Source organism: Carassius carassius, chromosome 28 (genome assembly GCF_963082965.1).
Source record: "Carassius carassius chromosome 28, fCarCar2.1, whole genome shotgun sequence".
NCBI classification, from domain to species: domain Eukaryota; kingdom Metazoa; phylum Chordata; class Actinopteri; order Cypriniformes; family Cyprinidae; genus Carassius; species Carassius carassius.
In genome coordinates this window covers 11,452,141-11,475,519 of record NC_081782.1, presented here as the reverse complement: position 1 = coordinate 11,475,519, position 23,379 = coordinate 11,452,141, and the positions used below count along the sequence as shown (strand labels likewise).

At 35.4% G+C, this 23,379-nt stretch overlaps 2 protein-coding genes across 3 annotated transcripts; both read right to left on the bottom strand.

Moving 5' to 3' along the window:
* Positions 1-568: 568 nt before the first annotated feature.
* On the bottom strand, positions 569-7,822 carry slc47a4 (solute carrier family 47 member 4). The gene is made up of 17 exons (XM_059514303.1): positions 7,553-7,822; positions 6,949-7,050; positions 6,781-6,849; positions 6,106-6,254; positions 5,949-5,991; positions 5,786-5,830; positions 5,605-5,702; positions 5,434-5,531; positions 4,759-4,872; positions 4,502-4,569; positions 4,318-4,426; positions 4,139-4,214; positions 3,887-3,956; positions 2,866-2,998; positions 2,682-2,776; positions 2,499-2,579; positions 569-2,116 (listed from the first exon to the last, which is right to left on the bottom strand). Exons 1-17 carry the CDS (start codon positions 7,691-7,693, stop codon positions 1,826-1,828), a joined length of 1,782 nt encoding a protein of 593 aa, XP_059370286.1. The 5' UTR covers positions 7,694-7,822; the 3' UTR covers positions 569-1,825.
* LOC132107939 (multidrug and toxin extrusion protein 1-like) lies at positions 7,728-22,969 on the bottom strand. Of its 2 annotated transcripts, XM_059514302.1 has the most exons (19): positions 22,872-22,969; positions 18,839-19,052; positions 18,510-18,611; positions 18,234-18,299; positions 17,851-17,999; positions 16,583-16,625; positions 16,400-16,444; positions 16,068-16,165; positions 13,518-13,615; positions 13,288-13,401; positions 12,905-12,972; positions 12,172-12,280; positions 11,998-12,073; positions 11,844-11,913; positions 11,266-11,398; positions 10,877-10,971; positions 10,479-10,553; positions 10,079-10,399; positions 7,728-7,826 (listed from the first exon to the last, which is right to left on the bottom strand). In XM_059514302.1, the coding sequence occupies exons 1-18, from the start codon at positions 22,892-22,894 to the stop codon at positions 10,127-10,129; spliced, it is 1,851 nt and encodes a 616-aa protein (XP_059370285.1). In that variant the 5' UTR covers positions 22,895-22,969; the 3' UTR covers positions 7,728-7,826; positions 10,079-10,126. The 2 variants fall into 2 exon arrangements, with proteins under 2 accessions (XP_059370285.1, XP_059370284.1); XM_059514301.1 differs by lacking the exon at positions 7,728-7,826 and having other exon boundaries at positions 9,529-10,399.
* Positions 22,970-23,379: the final 410 nt, after the last annotated feature.

The following is a 23,379-nucleotide window of genomic DNA, read 5'->3' as shown; positions in this document are numbered from 1 at the left end:
ATCTCATGAATTTATATTAAGCTAACGTTTTGCCACAAACACAAATGACAAACATTTCAGGAACCCTTTTAAGTGAATGCTATTTCATGGACAGAAAGTTGAAATGCACTTAAATCTACTTTTTGCATGCTGGTGCAAAAAAGTAGATAGAGAAAGCCACCATGAAATTAAAATTCAGTATCCTTATTTATAAAATAATGCAGCTTTTATTAGAAATGATTTTTTATGCATATAATTCATGTGTACTCATAAAATTAATTTAAACATACAACCGGTCATTAAGATCTCAGCAATTAGCAAACAATAATGATCCAGTGGACAAAATCAAGTCCCACCCAACATTTTTTTTTCTTGTGGTTCAAAAACATTTAACTCAGACATATGTTGCAATATGGAAGAAAACTTTAGTTTGGTGTAGACTGAGACCATGCCACATTGCAATTATGATTTCAGGCTGGACCAACATGCAAGGATCTGGCGATGTGCTGTGCATTTTATATATTCTGTCTGTATATACCTGGCTTTGAATATAGCTGATATAGAAAAATAATCCCAGACACTCTCTATGTAATGGGACAATGATTTATAGACCCAGGGATTTCATTTGTGATAAGCTGCTCTAAGTCAGCTATGTGCAATCTTTTGCAGCTGTTTGAAAGTATGAATTAAATGTAACTTTTTACAATAATAACAACTGCTCAGCACAGGGCATGTGTGTTTTTTTATATGTCTTGTTCAATTTAAATTGTGTCACTGACTTTACCAGTTCAAATGAAATAACCCCTCTAATATTACTCTTTGCTCCCTGCAGCTGAACTACCCTTCCACACCTGACACTTATCTGAAAACAGCCCAGAGTCACAATCACATCAGACTGTTTAACCAGGAAAATTCATATGATTAGTTAATCTTAATGGCCTATAGGTGGATTGAACATTTACATACAGTATAACAAGCTAGCAACAAAAAATGTGACAGCAGAGCTGTGGAGATGCATATCGGCATGTGAATATATATTAGTAGGCTTAGGATGGAGCGTTAGTATTTCGGACGGACAAAATATGATTGGAAAAAAGGATGATCGAAATATGAAGTTGAATTTCTTTTAACTTAAACACTGTGTTTTTAGAATGCTATGTTGAAACATGCCCATCTATTGCATTTTTTTTACACAGAAAACAACTGAAAACATAAGTGTATTCTGAGTGAAAAGCCCCTTGTTTCTTTCACAGGACCTTGCACGTGATATGTAATTCCAAAAGTGTGGTGCTTAAATTAAGCGAAGTTCAACTTTTAAAAAGCATGTCTCTAGACCATGCTATTTTTTTTCATTCCGCTAGCCTGCAACTCACACTTTTTAACACAAAAACGTGTTCCGTTTAAACAGCCCCTTAATATAGGCCGGCAGGATTCCTTAGGAAGGTCCCGCATGCAATTGGCAACATTTGCTTCGAGTTTCCATAATACAGATTTCTCAATATATGACAGCGGCTTTGAAGAATGTCTTCTTTTTGGCAGCATTTCTCCAGCCGCCTGACTAGAAATGTCAACTGAAGAGATTATATGACTGTGTTACTGGGGAACAGACCTTTTCCTGCTAAGCTGCTCGATTTTCTTACTACTTGGCCTAATGCTGTGGACAAAGCAAGTGCACACAGAATAAAATATAATCGTGTCTAGGTCACAATATACAGCCTTAGATCAATGTGAAAATGCTTCTACTTTTCTAATTCAATACAATTTCTTCATTACCTCTCATGTTCACAGCATAGAGATATTCACGGTGAATCTATCTGAGGTCCAGGTTTCAAACGATACTCATGGACTAGATGGGAGTGGCTGTGGTAAAGTTTGAATCCAAAGTATAATTTGCACCTGCATCATAAGACACCTCAGGTAAAGGTACAGTGAGATGGACAGCTATCCCAGCAGCTAGGATGAGAAGAGCAGCGAGGGTGGTCAGACCTCTCCTGAGGATCAGCTGAGTGGTAGAGAGCAGAACTGAGGGCTTTTCCTCCACTTGAGTCACGTCTGGCCCATCGTGCAGCACAGTATGGTTGAGCCCCTCATCCTGGTCTTGAGAGCTCACAACCACGTATCCATTCTCATTCTGAAACTATAAGCATTTTTTCTGTCAACACAATCAATGTAAATGAGGTAAAATTTATGTTTTTGACCCCAACTTTCATTATATGGACACAATTGTTGAAAATTCTTCATAATGTCTTAATCTCTTCTGTAAAATGCAAATAAACGTATATATAGTTATCATAGGAACAACATGAGGATGAGCAAATAACAATTTTTATTTTTGGTGAACCATCCCTTTAAAAGTGTATGTATGAATGTACAAATCAGCAGAGATCATTGAATGCATTAATTTTTTAGCATGTTGTTATTATTATTATTATTATTTTTATGCATTAAAATTCTAGTTCTTAATGATTATTTAAAATAAAACAACAAAGAGAAAAAAATAGCTCTGCATTGAGCACCACCTGGTAGAAGCTGTTGCGATGGTTCGGAGTCATTGCTCCATTTGCCGCTCCATTTGAACTCTTTCCTGTACGCTCAATTGCCTTGAAAAGAGAAAGAAGCTCTTTTAGTCATCAACTCAGCACATGATCATGAGGAGTATAATTAGAAGAAAGGTGCCGTTTTAATAGACCTGATATGCCTACCTCTTCTGTCATTTTCTTCCAGTTTAATTTAAAAATAGCCACAATGAAAAAAATTGCTAGCAAAAATACTGCAATGAGGAGGCCCAGCCAAAAGCCTGAATAAATAATTGTAGATATTAAAAGGTTCACTGTAATCAAACACCAGTAATTGTGACAAGAGTCAATATGACACATTTAGACGAACCAGCAACTTGTAATTTAGCGGTGAACATCAGAACAATGCTTGATGGGAGTCCAATGCAGTAGTAGCCAAAGAGGTTAGCAATAGCAGCTATTTTCTGCTGGCCTGTGCCAAGAAGAATGCCCATGCCAACACACTGAAAGAAAAAAACTGTTGTACAGGAACTTATAATGTACACAAACACACACGTACAAACCAATGAAGTTGATATATAATATAATATAATATAAACTTAATTTCTGGCAATATTGTCTGCTTGACTGTTTGAAGAGAACTGAACTGAGCTGGATGATGACATCGCTGAATCAACAATGAATTGACTTTAACTTTGTTAACTATTGTCCTTCTGCATTATCAACACACAATTTTCCTGTTTAACACTGTAAAGCTGCTTTGGAACAATCTGTATTGTAAAAAGTGCCATATTATAAATAAAGGTGACTTGACTTGAATATTCATTTTAATACAGTAACAGCACACAGGCACATATACATACATTCATTTCAGTTATTTCAGTCTTTTTTTGTTTTGTTTTTCAACTTGAAATAACTAAGTATTAATGAATAGAAATTTATAAAAATATACAGACATTTAAAAAAAACATGACAAAACAACAACATTTCTAAAACGATAACAAGAAAACTAAAAATGAACAAAAACATTTTTTATTGAAAATATAATTAAAATACATAAAATAACGTAAATAAAATGTTATTTATACATTTTAAACAATAAATATAAAATAATTAAAAATATAAAATCTAACTTAAAATTTTAAAACTGTAATACTATCTCAATGATACTAAAATAACACTGCAACAAAGGCATTATAAATTGGGCTTTTTTTAGTTCAATTCATGCTAAAAAGTTTTAAGTTTTATCTAAAAGGATGGACTTTTATTCCTACACTCCTATACTTCTGCATTACAGATTCTCCCATTCATTTCAATACACTTCAATACAGGTGGTCCATTCTCCTCCCTTTATATACTGTCACTGGTAAAAATTCAGTTAAAGAACTCACCAGTATTCCATTAAAGAACTGAAGAGGGCAGTAGATGTTCAGTAGGTGAGACACAAGCTCTGCTATAGCCCTAAATATGACAAACATCACAAAATGGAAAACTGAAACGCAGCTGTTGTTGACATTGTTTCTGTTTAATCTTAATTCTTAATTTGAAGACTGGAGTGTTTACAGATTTGTTAATGTGTACATATGCAAACAAACATTTAGTTGTTTTTTTTGGTGCTTGAAATAATGAGATAAGTGGCTTACTCATCGGAAGTGAATATGTAGCCAATGACTGTTTTTGTCGAGCCCAGAACAAAACCTTGAAAGATTGCTATAAAAGCTTAGGAACAAAATGAACGTGTTTACATGACATCAATCAGTGCTGCATATGACTGTCTAAGTGTTATGACAGGCTTGCGAATGATTGATCTCAAATGTTTTACCTGCACTGATGAGAGACACCTTGCTGGTGAGGATGGCAGCAGCTGTTTCCCCAGCACCAAGTGCGTTTCCCACACGAATACACGCCGCACCTTGCATTCCTAATGGAATCTGGCATATAAGAAAGGAGGTGAACAAAAACAGCACCGTCATGAAAAGGAAAAGGCAAAGATCATCCAAACACACCATGTAGTTGATGTACGCCAGCATGATAACCACGTGTTGAGCAGCCAGGTCCACCTCACTCAGCATTCCTGATGGGAAGAGGAGAGTTATTCATGAAGGAAAAAGTAAAACTGGTTAAGTATACAAACATAAACATATTTATATTCTGTTCTTTGAATATGCCACTGTTATTTTACCACTATAGATAAACTATATTTTACATTTGTTTTTATTTTTTTATTTTTTATGGTTTTAGTTCACTTAACCATGCAATGTACCTGCCAAGAAGCCTCCAACTTCATAGATCCACCATTCAAAACAGGTCATCAGTGTGCTGGGAATGGCCAGCTTCATGTAGGACCCCCAATCCTGCCATGCTTCTGAAGACCACCCTTTCAGAGGAAAAGGAAAACAGTAAGAAATTAGCCACAGAGCAACTATTTTCCCCCAGGCTCTATGAAAAGGAATTCAATATCTGAAAAGGTTATGTTTTTAAAACTGTGCAGATTGTCCAGTAACAAGCTCAACAAGCTGAACAGACAAACACGCTCTTCAAAACCGTCCTATAAGAGATTCATTTTAGTGCGAAGCCTTAGTCTGATTCAGTTTATTGTCTTGGAAAGTCTTATTCAGTTTAGTTAATAGCCTCGTATTTTCTCTGCCATATGCAGAAGAATATAAATACGCAATAATTACTCCAGTGAATCGACTCCCAGTAGATGGCCATGAAAAGTCTAATACAATTTAGTGAATCGAATCATTCCAAACAATGTCATCTGCTTAAATCCGAATTATTGTAGGAAAATGGTTCAGCCTTAAACTGCATTCAAAGCGTTATTTTGTTCCAGAAAAATACTAAAGTAACAAAAAGTAGCTTGACTAGGTAGTTTAAAAAATAGGCAATCAAGTAGCTTTGCAAACTACAGTTTCAAGGTAACATCCACAAAACTCACCTCCCCAAGTGTTTTCATGGAGCCTCTGCCAGCGGATGAACCAAAACAGGGCAAAACAATTAAAAACCTGAGCAAAGCTGTTTGCAGCAGCAGACCCACTAAATATTAACAGAACGATATGTAAATACTGAAGATCAAAGACATAATAATATGGAAAACATTCATACTCACTAGACTCCAAAATCCCACCAGTACAGCAGAAAGTAGTTCACTATCACATTGGCAACATTGGCAACTGCAGTTGCATACATCTGAGGCTTGATCACTCCCTACAGATGAGCATGACACCATCAACATACAACTGAATGCAGTTATTAAGTTGTTAGTTTCCTTAAAAAATCATTTTATGTACCTGATTCTGAAGATATGACAGTTGCAGCTGATACAGAAACATGGCCTGTGATATAGACATGGGACAGAATGAGGATGAACAGCAATGTATACAAAGAATTATTTCATATGAGTTCATCTGTGCCCGGAAATGCAATCCATAATTATCTATTTATGGACCTTACCGGAATTGCTGGAACATATGCAACCACATACAGCTGTGCAATCCTGAGAGAGAGGAAGTGTCAGTGTCTATAGTGTACTCTAGTGCATCTATGATCAGTTTAAGCATTCAACAGTCAAAATCGATTCAAGTATGTTCAGAAAGGGTGTGCCGGTCACCTGGCCACCTCGGGGTCCTGCCCCAGATAGAGAAGGAGAGGCTGGGTGTTCACAAGCAAAGCCCAGCAGGGCAAACTGAAGAGCGTCAGAATTAGGATGCCTCTCTGCAGGATGACGCCTACACGGAGAAGGTTCTTACTCCCGAATGTCTGAGGGGAAGATGAAAGACGGTCATAAGCTATTAGTTATTTTAGCATACAATGTCAGAAAGCAAGGTACAAAACTCCCACTGGGACAATACCTTTTCAAAAGGTATGCAAGACATGATACAATATGATTGAATATAACAATGGAGAATAATTTGCATTCTTATGCCTTTGAAGTATTTTAACATTAACAACACAAGTTATCTATTAAGGCTAGAAGCAAGCACTTATAGAAAACTAATAAAAACTAATAGATAACAATTTTCACAACTATTTATGGAGTTTTTGTCCACTGAAAGGTTTTTTTTTTGGAAAGACATTTTGTCAGCTGAACAGTCGGTATGTTGTTAAACAACAATACAAGAAATTAAACGCATGTTTAATCCCTCAGTATAATTTTCATTACTGTCAAAAACTGTTGCGTGATTCATGGCAGTCCTTTCATTATTTAATTCTCCTTTTTTCATTTCAGGCTTTTGGTTTATTATTTTACTAAGCAGTTGGAGTGATATTTGTGTATAAAACACACCTGTGATACCAAAGTGTCGCATGCCAAAGCAAGTCCCAACCCCGTTGCTGCAGCCGTTACATTTATTGTCTGAAAAACAAATCGAACACATTTTGCTTAATGCTCTATAACTACATTGGACATCTTAATAATGTGGTCCATAAGAAATTTTGAATCGAACAGACTCACAGCTGAGGCCATGGCATAACCCGCTAGCACAGTGTTCCCCAGGCGGCCACAAAACATCGTCACCACAAAGAAAAGGAGAAAATTCAGGAACCGGCACACAAGCTAAGAATACAAACAAGGAAGGATTTAGCACAAGCTGAAGATGAAAGTTCTGGACTCACATGGATTATGGCTGTGAAAATACAAAAAACAAAACAAAAACAAAGCACCTCTGTGAAGTAAAATAAAACCAATTTCTTTAACTGATCTTCTTTTGGAAATATCCATGACATTCATTTTATTCATGATAGGCATCTTTCTTTCTACAGTATTTATTTTATGCAAGACACAAGATATATATGCATTATTATGGATGCATTTAACAATCAAGAATCAACTCATCCAGGATTAATTTATATTCAAATGGACATGCATGAAGATATAATACAAATATAGTATAATACAGTCATATGCAAATAATACAAACTGTACCCAAAACAGAACATGGTCTATTCAGTAATGGATCATTTTTGTATACGCGGCTGCATTTCTCTGCCAGCTCTCTACTATACATACAAAACAAGCATAGCACATCATCATGATGTGTATGTGACAGACTCCTCACCAGGGGTCCAGTCATGCGCAGGATGTGGTATAGCTCTTCTCTAAACACCAGAGGGATGCAACGCCTCACAAAACCACAGCAAAACAGCTTGGCACTGGGCTCCACTGACACGGCATCAGTTCTGGGACTCGAGAAGTCCATGATCTTCTCAGTAGTGTTCCTTGAAGACGCTGTAAGAGGCCTGGCTTTGCTTCATAGACTGTAAGGGACCCTTCTACTGCTGTTCTTTCTTCAGGTCTGCTGCATTCAGCACCTTTGAAGGCTTACTGATTAACTAAAGTGAAGACAACGAGAAGCTTTGATTTAATCCACAGGACGGGAGGAGGACGTTTGCAATCCTGGCAATAGACTTTTTCACAAGATCAATCAATCAGTTATTTTTAAAATCTTATTACAAGTTGATTAGCAACTGTATTTACAACCCATAAATGTAATAAATATAATGATTATATTTAATATAGCCAGTATTGAGTTTAATATTTATAGTTTAGTGTATTTAACAGCAGACTTCCACCTCTAACTATGTAACCCATGCCTGAGTTACAGCTGCCTCTAGCTCCACCACAACAAAGTTACTACTTTGAAAAAAGCTTTACACATAACTTATTGTTACTTAAATTATTGACTTATTGTATCACAGCTTGGTGAATCGTTTACTAGTGGAGTCTTCTCTGGAATACATATGAAAAATCTAAACAGAAAATAAAAGGCAGTTATTAAAGTATTAACATTTTTTTTAATGAAAATACTATATGGCTAAAACAAAAAAGCTATTATAATTCTTACACACACACACACACACACACACACACACACACACACACACACACACACACATATATATATATATATATATATATATATGTATATATTTATATATAAAGACATTTGTAGTTTTATTCAGCAATTGGATGCATTAACATGGTTAAAAGTGACATTTTACATTGTTACAAAAAAATATTTGAAATAAATGTTGATCTTATGAACTTCTTATTTCATCAAAAAAATCCTGAAATAAATGTATTATGGCTTATACAAAAATATTAAGCAGTGCACAATTAGCAAAATTAAGCATATTAAGCAATAATAAAGCTGCTTTCAACATTGATGATAAGAAAAGTTTTTTTTGAGCAGAAAATCAGCATATTAGAATGATTTCTGAAGGATCATGTAACACTGAAGACAAGAGTAATCCTGCTGAGAATACATCATTTCCATCACAGGAATAAATTACATTTAAAAATATATAAAAAAATAAACATTTTTAAACTGTAATCATTTTCGCAATATTGCCATTTTTACTGTATTCTTGAAAAATCTTTCTTTAAAAACATTAAACAACAGAGTGTGTAGAAGCTTATTTAAACACTTTGCATAAAACTTATGCTACTAAATCATCTCGTTCTCAGGTTTTTTTATACTCCACATGACCTTTGGCCTTTACACTTTCAATGACCTTCAGATTACAATGACAAATATTTACATGTTATCTTTCCTCTTTTCCACATCCCCCTCCATTAACCCATATGAAATGATTCATCCAGCTGCTCTTTTAAGCTAGAGAAAATATGACTTTAACATTTAAAAGCTAAGGTTTGTTTACCATTACAACTGGCTTTCGATTGTAGTTTGCTGGTAATGTCACTGTAATTGTAGATTTGGTTTGTTTCTTCATATAGTACATCTCGCAGCCAAGAACATATACAAACAAATCATTGAATCATCAATCGGGTTTCAGGAATCAATTTCACGAGTGACTAATACCTAAACTTATGTACATTAGACCCACAATGTGTTGGACTATCATATACAGTAGATGTGATTTCATAAAAAGGATTAGTTTTTTAAGGAGAAAGGCAAACATTAACATGTTTTCCCCTTCCCCAGTGCCTCACACCAACCTTTGAACCAGTGTGATGTTCACAAAGCTGAAAGTTCTGGCAAGATTTCAAGAAAAAAAGAGAAAACAGTTGCTTTGAGATCCTATAGCTGGACTCATGAATTTTAATAATGCAAATGTGTGATGAGTAACAAATTATACATGTATGTTATTTTATACATGTAACCTTTCAACAAATTGCCAAATAAATATTGTGCATACAAAAATATGTCTCCTTTTATTATTTTCTAATTATGTTTAAAATATTAAGGATGTGTGCCAAGGATGAATGAATAGCAGACCATCTGTTTTAACATTTTAACCTTTAATCAGTTTTTTTAATCAAAACAAATCAAATCAGGAATGCCTGATTATATGAAATATGATTCAGAGACTGCTCATGACTGAAAACTCTGCAGTTCTATTTGTTGCATATTATGCAAAGCTATGATGTTTAAAAATAGGTTTTCAAATAAAACTTCTTAAAATATTACTTTCTTAATCAGTGTTTTGTCTTGTTTTCCAACAAAACAAAATATTCTTCAAATCAAATATATTTGCATTTCTGTTTGTTTCTAATGCTTCAGAAATGATTAAAAGTGTTTTGGATACTATAACTTTCTAGAAAATGGCTAAACAGAAAATACCTGGGATAAACTGCATGTATGAACAGCTGTAGCTCAAGCCTCTGGTTTTCAGATTGAGACTGTAGTTGAATGGATGAGAGATGAAGGCGTAGTAACATTTGAGTCCAAAGTAGTATTTGCTGTGACAGCGTAAGACACCTCAGGTAAAGGTACAGTGAGATGGACAGCTATCCCAGCAGCTAGGATGAGAAGAGCAGCGAGGGTGGTCAGACCTCTCCTGAGGATCAGCTGAGTGGTAGAGAGCAGAACTGAGGGCTTTTCCTCCATGTCTGGCTCCTCGTTCTGATCATTTGAGTTCATGCTCATGTACTCATCCCCATTCTGAGAGCAACAAAAGACATCAAGCTCAAGTTTCCAGATATGTTTTGTGTTAAGATACAGTAAAAGTCATCAGACATACCTCTCTGTGCCTTGCTGTGAGACTATCCAGAGTTGACATTGCAGGGATTTTACGCTTTCCAGCTCTTTCCACTGCCTGAAATGTTACGGATGTACCATACATCATACCATATAATTGATGAGAACAGAAAAGAATTAAAAGCATACAGATTTTAACAAAAATTACAGTTGCATTTCTGGAAGGAAAATGTTAACAAACAGCCTTAAAAAAATAGTATGTAAAAGCCACTTTTCATAATCTGATCAAATCCTGATGGTCATAATCTAGTCTCATCCTATATTTTTCCCCTCACTGAATATTTGTTTCACTGAATATCTGTTTTCAACACATTATTAAGTAAAATAGACTGTGAATTGTAATTTAAAAATAGAAAGCACACCTGAAATACTGAAATATACCTCTTTAGTCACTTGCTCCCAGTTGAGTTTAAGAATGACTGCAATGAAAATACTGGACTGCACACAAACAGAAACGAGAAGTCCCAGCATAAAGCCTGTGAAAGCAAGAAAGGACATTGCTGTAGGACAGCTGTTATCCCATTACAGAGATGTTTTAATGAATGCTGTTCTGAGTGCTCGAGATGCATTAATGCAATTCTGCAGGGACCTGTACTGAGTCCACTGATGTTCTCTACGTGCTTCAAACCAATAAAATTATGATTTAGAAACCAGATGCTAACATGGTGACCACAGAAGATGACAAGGTCAAAGAATATCAACGAATACAATGAGTGACAATTTATTTGAATTGTTAATAAGATCATAGCATGAAAAAATGAAAAACAAACCAATAAGGTCTAATTTCGCAGCAAACATGAGTGAGGTGCCAAGTGGAAGTCCAATGCAGTAATACCCAAGGAAATTAACTAAAGCTGCAATCTTCTGCTTCCCTGAACCCAACAGAATACCCATGCTGACACACTTGAGGACAGAACAAAAGAATGCATTTAGACATTTACATTTTTGCATTTACAGTACATTTATCTGACTGTGCATTCAAAAACTATTAGCTTAAATGATTACACTGACAAAAGATTTTTTTTTTTTAAATTTACCTAAGCAGCAAAATGTTACAATTGTTATCAATTGTTACAAATGCATAAAAATGGCAAGTAAAACATTGAATTAAACATTACAAGCTTTAGGTAGAAAGACTGAAATAGTATTTTTTTAAATCTCGTATTATTAATAACTTTTTAAAATCATGATATAGCCAACACTTTTTCAACTTAAAAAAAAAGTACAGATTTCTTTTTCTTTTCTTTTACTTTAAGGAAAAGACAGCAACCTAAAACCATGCATAAAAATAAAACACTTATCAATTCATCTGAAAAAAAAAAAGGTTATAGTAATGTAAAATACTCACAACAAGACCATCAAACAACTGGTGCACACAATAGACGTTTAAGAGTTTGGAGACGAGTGCCACAATATGCCTACAGAACAAGACACCAGTACAGTACTGTTTAAAGAACATCATTACTGCAAGACTGATTTGAAAAACAAATACAGATACCTACCCGTCTGATGTAAATAACAAACCAATCACAGTTTTTGTTGATGCAAGCACAAGACCTTGCAAAACAGCCAAGGCAGCTGCATCCAAAAGATAAAGGAAAAGAAAAAGGACGTGTCAGACATGAGCAGACAATGAAAGATGACTGTGTCTATAAAGAATATGACTGTTTGTAAACCTGCACAGGTGAGGGACACCTTGCTGGTGAGGATGGCTCCGGCCGTATCTCCTGCTCCGAGTGCATTACCCACACGTACACACGCCGCACCTTGAATCGCTAAAGGAAACTGGCATCCCAGGAAAATACATTGGGGTCATTTAGAGACTTCTCTTATGCTCACCAAGGACACCTTTTTTTCTTATCAGAAAAACATTAAAATATGATTATAATTTAAAATCGCTTTTCTATGTTAATAAATTTTTACAAAATGTAATTTATTCCTGTGTTGACAATGCCGAATTTTCAGCAGCCATTACTCCATTCTTCAGCGTCACATGATCCTTTAGAAACCATTCTAATATGCTGACTGATTTGATTCTCAAGAAACATGTTATTATCAATGGAAACAGTTATACAGTTATTATTCTTTGATATTTAGAATTTTCAAAAGAACAGCATTTGTTTAAACATAAATATTTTGTAACTTTAAAAATGTCTTTTGATCCATTTAATGCATCCATATATGAATCAATAAAAACAAATCTTGTTGATCTCAAACCTTTGAATGGATATGTGTAAACCTAGTTATACATAATTTATGAGTTCTCTAATAAATTTCATATACTTTGTTTTTCTGATAATGTATCAAGTAAATCATTGTTTGACAATTGACAAAGTAGAGAAAATGGAAGCATCTGTTCATTTTCCTTTGGGAAATTTATAATTGGGTAAATACTAAGACTAAAATTACCACGTAGCTTGTAAGAGCCAGCATATTGACTGCATGTAGAGCTGCCAGATCCAACTCTCCTAACATGCCTGAAAGAGACAGACATAAGGGAATGCATTTGAAAGCATTATAATGTTACACTAAAAAAGTGGTTTCTCTCTGTGCTAAAGCTTTTACACAAGCATTTTCAATTTTCCTAAAGCAATCATGCATGAAAAATCATTTGTGGCTGAAATTAATAACCTTAAACCACATTAAGCATTACATCCAAACAGATATTTTAATTGGAGGCCATTCCTCATGTCTAGGCCTAATAAAATGCATTATCCAATTTAATTTTACAGGCAGTGGTTTCTGTGTATTAACACAAAGGTTTGTTTTCGAGTTTAGTCTTTAGAAAGCACCTGCTAAGAATCCTCCAATCTCATAAATCCACCAGTCAAAGCAGAGCATCAAGGAACTGGGGATGGCCAGTTTCATATATCCATCCCACTCCTGCAGTGAGTCACATGACCAGCCTGTGGAGAGCAGAGAAAGATCTCACAAACATAGAGTGGTATTTTATGCATTTATTTAAACAATATAGTAAGGGTTGACTGGTTTATCTGTAAGTTTAACTAGCTAGTTAGCTCACCTCCCCATGTTTCAACATGCAGATTCTTCCAGCGAATATATAAATAGAGGAAAACACAAATATAGATCTGACATATGGTATTGGCAGCAGCAGATCCACTAAAATACAAAAGCCAGAAAAATACACGACTGTAAAAATGGTAGAGTAGTTGCATGTCCTTGTATGGATAACATGGGTGGAGCTTTTCCTAGTCCAGCTCCACCTCTACAGATCTAAGGCCTAACCCTATCACTAAACCTAATTACTGTAGGAGAAAAGCTCCACATGAGTATTTTTATTCTACAAACAAAAATAGTTCCAAACAGAGCCATATCATATACAATGATATACCAGAATCATTTGGAAGCCTCTTTCTGCCACATAAGAAAAACATCATGCTGTGGTAAGTCATGAAAAGTCAAAATAATAACTTTAAATGCCTTAATTATGACACAATGTTGATTTTTTTTTTTATTTGAGGACATGATTAAATTCAGAATTTGACCCCCCCCAAAAAAATTATGACAATGAGTCAAAAGTATGAGATAAAAAGGCAAAAATGGCTTAAGTCAAATTTTCAACTTTGTATGTCACAATTATGACTTGCCAAAGTTGGCACAGTGGATAAGTCACATGCCTTTGGTGTGAGAGACCTGGGGTTCGAATCCACTGTGAGACACCAATGTGTCCCTGAGCAAGACACTTAACCCCTAGTTGCTCCAGAGGAGTGTGACCTCTGACATATATAGCAATTGTAAGTCGCTTTGGATAAAAGCGTCAGCTAAATGTAAAATTAAGTATTAGAGCCTGTTTCCTGAATCAGTGTTTTGAATAAATTGGTTCAGTGATGATGCAATAGGACGCTCATAAAGACAGTGACTTGATTTACTCCTAAATGAATCAGAGTCTTCGAAATAAATCGAGAAACAGTTTGACTGCTCAAGTAGTCACATTACTGCACGACTAAATACAGGTGCTAGTCATATAATTAGAATTTCATCAAAAAGTTGATTTATTGCACTACTTCCATTCAAAAAGTTAAACTTGTATATTATATTTATTCATTACACACAGACTGGTATATTTTAAATGTTTATTTCTTTTAATTTTGATGATAATAACTGACAACTAAGCAAAATACCAAATTCAGTATCTCAAAAAATTTGAATATTGTGAAAAGGTTCAATATTGAAGACACCTGGTGCCACACTCTAATCAGCTAATTAATTCAAAACACCTGCAAAGGCCTTTAAATGGTCTATCAGTCTAGTTCTGTAGGCTACACAATCATGGGGATGACTGCTGACTTGACAGTTGTCCAAAGGCTGACCATTGACACCTTGCACAAGGAGGGCAAGACACAAAAGGTCATTGCAAAAGAGGCTGGCTGTTCACAGAGTTCTGTGTCCAAGTACATTAATAGAGAGGTGAAGGGAAGGAAAAGATGCGGTAGAAAAAAAATGTACAAGCAATAGGGATAACCGCACTCTGGAGAGGATTGTGAACCAAAACCCATTCAAAAATGTGGGGGAGATTCACAAAGAGTGGACTGCAGCTGGAGTCAGTGCTTCAAGAACCACTACACACAGACGTATACAAGACATGGGTTTCAGCTGTCGCATTCCTTGTGTCAAGTCACTCTTGAACAACAGACAGTGTCAGAAGCGTCTCGCCTGGGCTAAAGACAAAAAGGACTGGACTGGACTTGAGGTCCAGTGTAAAGTTTCCACAGTCAGTGATGGTTTGGGGTGCCATGTCATCTGCTGGTGTTGGTCAACTGTGTTTTTCTGAGGTCCAAGGTCAACACAGCCATATACCAGGATTTTTTAGAGCACTTCATGTTTCCTGCTGCTGGCCAAGTTTATGGAGATGCAGATTTCATTTTCCAACAGGACTTGGCACCTGCACACAGTGCCAAAGCTACCAGTACCTGGTTTAAGGACCATGGTATCCCTGTTCTTAATTGGCCAGCAAACTCGCCTGACCTTAACCCCATAGAAAATCTATGGGGTATTGTGAAGAGGAAGATGCGATATGCCAGACCCAACAATGCAGAAGAGCGTAAGGCCACTATCAGAGCAACCTGGGCTCTCATAACACCTGAGCAGTGCCACAGACTGATCGACTCCATGCCACGCCGCATTGCTGCAGTAATTCTGGCAAAAGGAGCCCCAACTAAGTATTGAGTGCTGTACATGCTCATACTTTTCATGTTAGTTTCATGATTTCTAAAAATCCTTTCTTTGTATTGGTCTTAACTAATATTCTAATTTTCTGAGATACTGAATTTGGTATTTTCCTTAGTTGTCAGTTATAATCATCAAAATTAAAAAAGAAATAAACATTTGAAATATACCAGTCTATGTGTAATGAATGAATATAATATACAAGCTTCACTTTTTGAATGGATTTAGTGAAATAAATCAACTTTTTGATGATATTCTATGACTAATTATATGACTAGCACCTGTATGTTCACTCTGTTTCGAGAACTGGAACTATTGCGTAAATAACCAATGCAGCACAACTGTGTATAAATGATTGACAGAGATTACAACCCTTCAAACTTACTATAACCCAAGGTCCAACCAGTTCAGAAGGATGTAGTTTGTCACCACATTTGCAATGTTGGCTGCAATGGCTGCATACATCTGAGGCAGAATCACTCCCTACAGACCCAAAACAACCACTGTTAAACCATCCTTTGGATCTATAGTCACTGCTGTGACATTACATTGAGTGACACATATGAAGTCACTAAAGATCATACCGTAACAGTTGGAAGCTGACTGTGATAGTTACACAGCTCTGCAGGTTTTAAGATCTTGCATGCAACAATGCTTTTTGAAGAGATCAGCTAAGGTGCTTATCTACACTTATCTGCCAAAAAAAAGATTGCATACCTGGTTCTGGAGATAGGCTACTTGCAGCTGATGCAAAAATATAGCCTGTTTGAAAAGAGAGAGAATGAGAAACTCTGCAGGTTGAAGTGGGGTGTGTATATATGTATCATATTTCAAGCTATGTCATGTAAATTATGTGACTGTGCTGGCAAGAGGAAAATTATGCTATTTTTTATGACTCACTGGAACCGCTGGCAGGTAACAAACCACGTAGAGGTGAGCTATCCTGAAAAGAAGCACATTTGTAACTGTGATATAGAGGACAAGGCAACATGAATGATTTTAAAAAGAGAGCTGTGAGTTTTCATACAGCAGAATAAATCTGCTGCGCAGTGTCATTTTCATCTTGGCCTGCATCTAAATTAAGTATTAGAGCGTGTGCCTGAGCACATTAAAATGCCTCATTTAACAACATCGTCAATATTTATTTAGAAATGTTTTTTTTTTGCCAAATATATTTGCTAGAAGAGATAGGGAGGATTGTCATTCTCAGACACTATCTTTATTTGTACAAAACTTTGTGGATCTATAATTTTACACTGACATGAATAAATATAGCTTTTTTGGTTCTTGTCAAAATCTTTTATTCATTCTAAACAGTAAACAATGAGTCATTCACCACCTACTGTTGGCAGATAGATCAATGTTTTCGTGTATAATCCAGTAAAACATAAATGTCTTTGAAACAATATACATTTTCCTTGAAGCAAAATGTTTTAGAGAATATATCTTGAAACTTTTTCCCACTGAAAAATATCTGTTTTTCTTGTTTTTAGCATAGACCTCAGTATATTTTGTTAGACGTTAACCCCCCAAAAATGAAAATTTGCTGAAAAAACACTGTAGTTCAAACATCTGATAAAAACATCTCAATAATCCAGAAGTAATCCAGAAGTTATGAATTATGGATTGGTATTTTGGCCAGAAGTGAAAGTTTAAAGGTCACAACACCTTAATTATACATTTTTTATTTTATTCAAATACACACCTTTTCACTTCACAAGACATTCATTTATTGATTTGATATTAATTTATTGAGTCATGTGGATTACTTGTGGGCTATTGTGATGTTTTTGACAGCAGTTTGGCTCTCATCATGACGGCACCCATTCACTGCAGAGGATCCATTGGGGAATAAGTTATGTAATGCTAAATTTCTCCGAATCTGTTCAGATGAAGTAAGAAACTCATCTACATCTTGGATGGCCTGAAGGTAAAGAAATACTCAGAGAATGTTCATTAAAAGTTTCCTTTAAAACAAGAAAAAAACAACAATGCTTATTGGGTAAGACAAACAAAATGAAATATATTTAATATCTTTTTAATATGAACAAAAATTTTATAAATGTAAAATATTATATATAATTAGATATTCTACTGAACAAAAAGACAAAAATATTTTAATTAATTCAATCATTTAATTTAATTTATTTATTTTTGCACTGAATCACCTGGCCACCTCTGGATCTTGACCCAGCAGCAGGAGAAGGGGCTGGGTGTTGATGAGTACACCCCAACAGGGCAAACAGAAGATCAGGAGGATCAGGACACTCCTCTGCAAGATGATGCCAACACGGCGCAGATTCTTCCCACCGAAGGTCTGACAAGAACATTAGATCAGAATTAAAAAATTTCTTCTGTATTCCCTAATGTCTCATATTGTACCAAATTTAGAATTTCGGCAGAATGTTATGTATTTCATGTTTCATTGCAGGAGATCCAGGAGGGCCAATTTTGCTTTTTTCTGCATAATTCAATTTACGTTTACATCCCAGCTCTCTGGTCTGGTCTCATCCTGTTGGAACCCACTGCATATCCATACATATTTTCGTACCTGAGAGATAAGGGTGTCAGCCGCCAGTGCAAGACCTCCACCTGTAGCTGCAGTTATGTTTATCATCTGATGAATCAGAATAACAAGCATCAGCTTCCTCTCAGCCATGCTCTGAACTACTTCAATACACAAGCTTTAAAACCAAAAGCGTGTGACATGGCTGAACTTTTACAGTACTGTGCCAACGTTTGCATTTCATATACATTTTTCTGTTTTACCACAGACAAGTACATAACATTCCAGAGAAACAATAAGCAGAGCAAAACATAAACTCACAGCTGAGGCCATTCCATAACCAGCCAGCACACTGTTTCCCAGGCGACCGCAAAATATTGTTATGACAAATGGCAGAAGATGATTCAGAATGTGCGATGCAACCTGGAATGACAACCTGAGAATTCTCAGTGGATGACAAGTATATGAGAGCACTGAGTTACAGTATATGGAGGAAATAATGACAGTTCTTTGCTTTTCTGGCTTGCAGTCTCATTCTTTGCCACATGAGGTGAAATTGATTTAAAACTTCCAATGTTTCCTTTATGTTAATATGAATAGATGAATATTTTACATTCATACATGAGTGTAAGTGAGAGAAAAAAAAATACCATGGGTCCAGTCAGGCACAGGATGTGGTAGAGCTCCTGTCTATATACCAAAGGGATGCAACGCCTCACAGATCTGCAGCAGAAAAGCTTGGAACTAGGGTCCATTGCTGAAGCTTCCGTCCTGGGACTTGAAACCTCCATGATCTCCTTAAACCTGATCTGCAGTGAGGCCAGAGAAGTGTAAGGGACGGTCCCACTGCTGCAGCTGTGTACACTAACAGGGCAATGTGGCAATCTTAAAAGCTTCTGATTAGATAAAGCATATGAGTGCAAGGGTTGAAATCTGCATCTAAATGATCTAAATACAAACAGAGATTGTATGTATATATGTATTATATATTGTGTATCTTTAATTTTAGAGAATGGTTACAAGATGGGAATTTGAGGAATATGTTCAGCATGTGCCAGAACAGTCAGGATTTTCATTAAATAAAATTGACTGACTGAATTTTAGAACAAACTCAGAAATTCCTAGTAAATTTCACAAATAATTGCAAGGAAATGTCAAGTAACAATAAATTAAAAACAGTGTTTTCTTGTTAAACGTACTCCAAAAATATTTGTTTTATTTACAACTTCGAAACGTTTTTTTTTTTTTACTGTGCCATTTTAAAGCACAGCTCACATTTGATCAAATACTAACAAAGCCAACTTGGGGTAGTCTACTAGGCCTTAATTTGCATGGCAAATCTTGGCAAAAAAAAAAAAGAAAATATATATATTTTTTCTTGACTGTCCATCTATCTAATAATTCTGAATTCTTATTTACGGAATTAGGACATTTTAGTATGCCATAAGTTGTGAGACTGGCGCCACAATATCGCCACTGAATCAACAGTGAATGAACGACTCTAATGAGTCTGGTCTTTTTAATGAATCAAACATACAGCTTATAACTCACTAATGAGAATAATTTTAGCATTGTTACTGACTAGTTGTTCACACGACAACTTTTATCTTTAGATACACATTATGAGCTCTGTCAGTCAAATTTTATAATGACATAAATTTAGGTTACCTCATTGTTCGTTGTGTTTTGACAGATTTACAATGCTGCAAAAAGACAACTGACATGAAAAAATACAATAGTAATTTATTTTTTATTGCTTTTGAACAATACTATAGTAAAGTACATTAATTAATTTGTTGTGGTAATTCTGTCGTTGCTGTGGTAATATAACAACTATAGTTATTTAAAAAAATTACTTTACCTAATAATGTACTAAGTTTATATTTTATAGTATACTACAATACACTTCAGTTTACTGTAGTAAAAACTAAAGTATACTACAGTATTTATTACAATTTATCAGTTCACCATAGTTAATAGTACAGTATGCTGTAGCATTCATTAAAAAGTGTTGTAAATACTGTAATATATACAGTATAATAGACTTTACTATAGTATGGTTCAAAAACACTACAGTATTTACTTTAAGTTACTATAGTGTTTTTTCATGTGGGAGTAAAATTCTATAATTAAAATTCTCTCATCATCTGACAAAGGAACACTTCTTTTTCATTTATATTATTTAAAAGTGCTAAACAATTCGTTAATAGAATATTAAGGTACTGGAATCGTTCCAGATTCTCATCCCTGTTATTCTTCCACATGAACTAGAACTTGGACAATGGTTCGAATTCACAGCATGAACTGCACACAAGAGGGGGCAACAGAGCTTTAATTATTGGCCTACTGGAAAACTTCCCACGTTCTTCATAACTTCATAATGTACATAAAGTCTATCTATACGGTTGCCTTGTTCTTCTAGAAATGTACTGCGTCCTTTTATAAAGTGCATGCTATTAAACAAATACCCACCGTGACAGGATGTTTCCTGACAAAGAAATCTAGTGATAATATATGACAGATAGGTCTACAATATCTAGCGTGATATAACTTAGGGGAATGTTTGATACTGATTTGGTTTGTAGACATGTGCCAGAATTCGGTGATGCGATATATCACGGTAATGAATATGCACGATATTGTTGTAGTGGGCACTTCTAAATACCGTGAACAATTATACATTACAAATTATTCAGAATATGGGATGCATTTTAAAAATACTTTTCCCATCAAATGGTCAAAATGCACAACACCACTGTATGCTCCTTGAAAGACCCGTGTGCGCTCTGATGTAAACAAGCATGCATGAGAAGCACATGGGGGAACACTGAGAGACGTGCTGAATGAAAGCACATTCACTCTCTGACAGCAGATGGCGCTTAACTACAGAAAATGCAGCCCTTACCCTGGAAACCCCATAAATAAAGCAGCTGCGCTACTTTCTAAAACAATAGATTTAAATAGCCATTAAGATTTGTGGATTCGCTATGGTGTTCATCACAGTGCCAAATACTTAAATATTTAGACTTAATAGGCTATTCATTTTCAAAAAAATGTTTACATTTTAATCTGCACTACAACATGCCCTAGATATTGTCTGAAAGTGTTTTGATTCTTTATTGTTTGTTCACACTTTACATTAGGGCTTCATTAGTTAACAATAGTTAATTCATTAGTTAACATAAACTGATGATGAAAGATTCTTTTGAACATTCATTAATCTAAGGTATTCCAATATTTAATAACACATTGTTAAAATCGAAATTTGCAACTGTGTTATTTAATGAGCTAACATGAACTAAGACATGTATTTTTTAACAAAGATGAATAACTTCTGTAGCAAATGTAGCTATTGCTCATTGTGAATGTTAATGGTTAACTAATGAGGTCTTATTGTAAAGTGATACCTATCAGTCTTTATAAATCTTTGTGTAAAACGTTTAACTTTTTATATATATATATTTCTATATTGCATTTAAATATTCAGTTATTTTTGTTATAAGAAAAAAGTTATTAAACCTGTTATACTGTATTAAGACCGAAATTTCAATACCACGATAATACCGTATATCATGACAAAAGCATTAGCAATTAATCACAACATGAAAATTTGATTCCGACATATCCCTATTTGCTTGTATTCACGCCTGAAACCCTGATGATTTACTTCAACACCACTCTGCAGTACACGTGACTGAATTGAATGAAACGCATTGCATGTCTGTAAAAACATCACTTGGAGTCTGTACATTCGTAGAATGACTCCAAAGTTAAAGCAGCAGGCTAAATCGGGCTCGTTCTTTTGTTAACTTCTCTAATTGTTTGTAATACGACATTTACATACGCTTAATTCTGCAGATTTAATTTTCCGCACCGAGATTTAGTGTATCAAGGTGTTATCATACACTAATTACCCAGGATGCGGCGCAGAGGAACAGGGGTCTCCATGGCAACCGTAGGATTACTATGCAAACACGTCTTGATCTATAAGCAAACTGAAACGCATGATTTGGGCTGACATGATGGAGATTGCGTCGTCTTGTTTTGCCAAAAACAATAAGTTCGAACAGGCTGTTGAAGACGGCTAACAAGACGATTCCGTGTAGATATAGTAGCGATTAAACTCCGAGGAGCGCGCTGTTCTTAAATAGCGTTTCAATGACAGTCTCTCTCTCAGTATTCCCTCCACATACATAGACATCCCGATATCACCAATCAGCTCAAAGAAATTGCTTTAGAGAACAGGGAGGGTGACAGCAAATGATACAGCTAATGAAATTCTGCCTATTATGCTGACTCTTTGGCACTGTTATTTAGTTTGCTGGTACAGTCCAAATCAATACGGCTTGTTGTCCGCGTACAGATGCGTCAAATCCCGCTGTCGTGTGTGATTTATGGGTCTGCTGCTTGTTTATTCCCGCTCCGGTTTTCGTGCTATTAACAGAAGTGGGGTCTCAAAACACTCTCAGCCCACTGTTGGCTATTTCTGTCAGGTATAATATATTGTCCTCTTCGTTTAGCTTTGGCAGCCTGGAAAGAAAATCACCCAAATCTGAAGGGCCTTTCACCCTCTCCTGTGCTTTCATCCAGTAGCCTAACAGGTAGCAAAATAAAAGCATTATTTATCCTGCACAAACCCTTTAGCACTAGTTTTCTAAACTACGTTTGAGTTTCGATTCTTACCACCTGACGTCTCCGATTTTCATGTACCAATTCTGAGGGGATTAACATCTCTGTGTTTACAGACTCAGAGGTGGGAGGCTCAGTTTTGAAGATCTGGGCGTTACTGGAATCACGCGCTCTGAATGCGTGCATTGCGTTTAGCCATTCGGATTGATTACAGTTAACTCTAGTATTATCACACAATTGTGATTTGTCTCTTAGATTTTGGTCTGATGTTAGTGCCTTTCTATTTTTGCAAAGAAATGTTAATTATATGCTAGTTTTTTTTACTTTTTTAAATGTTATTTGCGCTTATTCACACAAAAGTAAAATGTTTAGTATGTTGTTAGCGTTGACATTTTGCAAGTTAAATATTGCTAAATGCATACCAAAGTGTAATCTATTTTTAGTTTATAGAATTACATATTGTTAGATTTTTTTTCTCTGGTATAGCTCCCCCACTGCAATCTATTAATATGTCATAAGGAAAAAGGAAGAAAATGTAAACTATTGTTTAGTTGTTTTATTT

Bases quoted from the DNA above. Each gene is read 5' to 3' on its own strand.
- slc47a4 (XM_059514303.1), bottom strand. From the start codon at position 7,693: ATGGACTTCTCGAGTCCCAGAACTGATGCCGTGTCAGTGGAGCCCAGT. The intron at 4,427-4,501 runs GTGTGTTTGGAT...CTTATATGCCAG, and splicing joins TGGCGTACATCAACTACATG to ATTCCATTAGGAATGCAAGG. The intron at 2,777-2,865 runs GTTCGTCTAAAT...TTATTTATTCAG, and splicing joins CGCTAAATTACAAGTTGCTG to GCTTTTGGCTGGGCCTCCTC.
- LOC132107939 (XM_059514302.1), bottom strand. From the start codon at position 22,894: ATGAAAATCGGAGACGTCAGGTG. The intron at 18,300-18,509 runs GTGAGTTTATGT...CTGATTCATCAG, and splicing joins GTTATGGAATGGCCTCAGCT to ATGATAAACATAACTGCAGC. The intron at 13,402-13,517 runs GTGAGCTAACTA...TGCTCTCCACAG, and splicing joins GCATGTTGAAACATGGGGAG to GCTGGTCATGTGACTCACTG.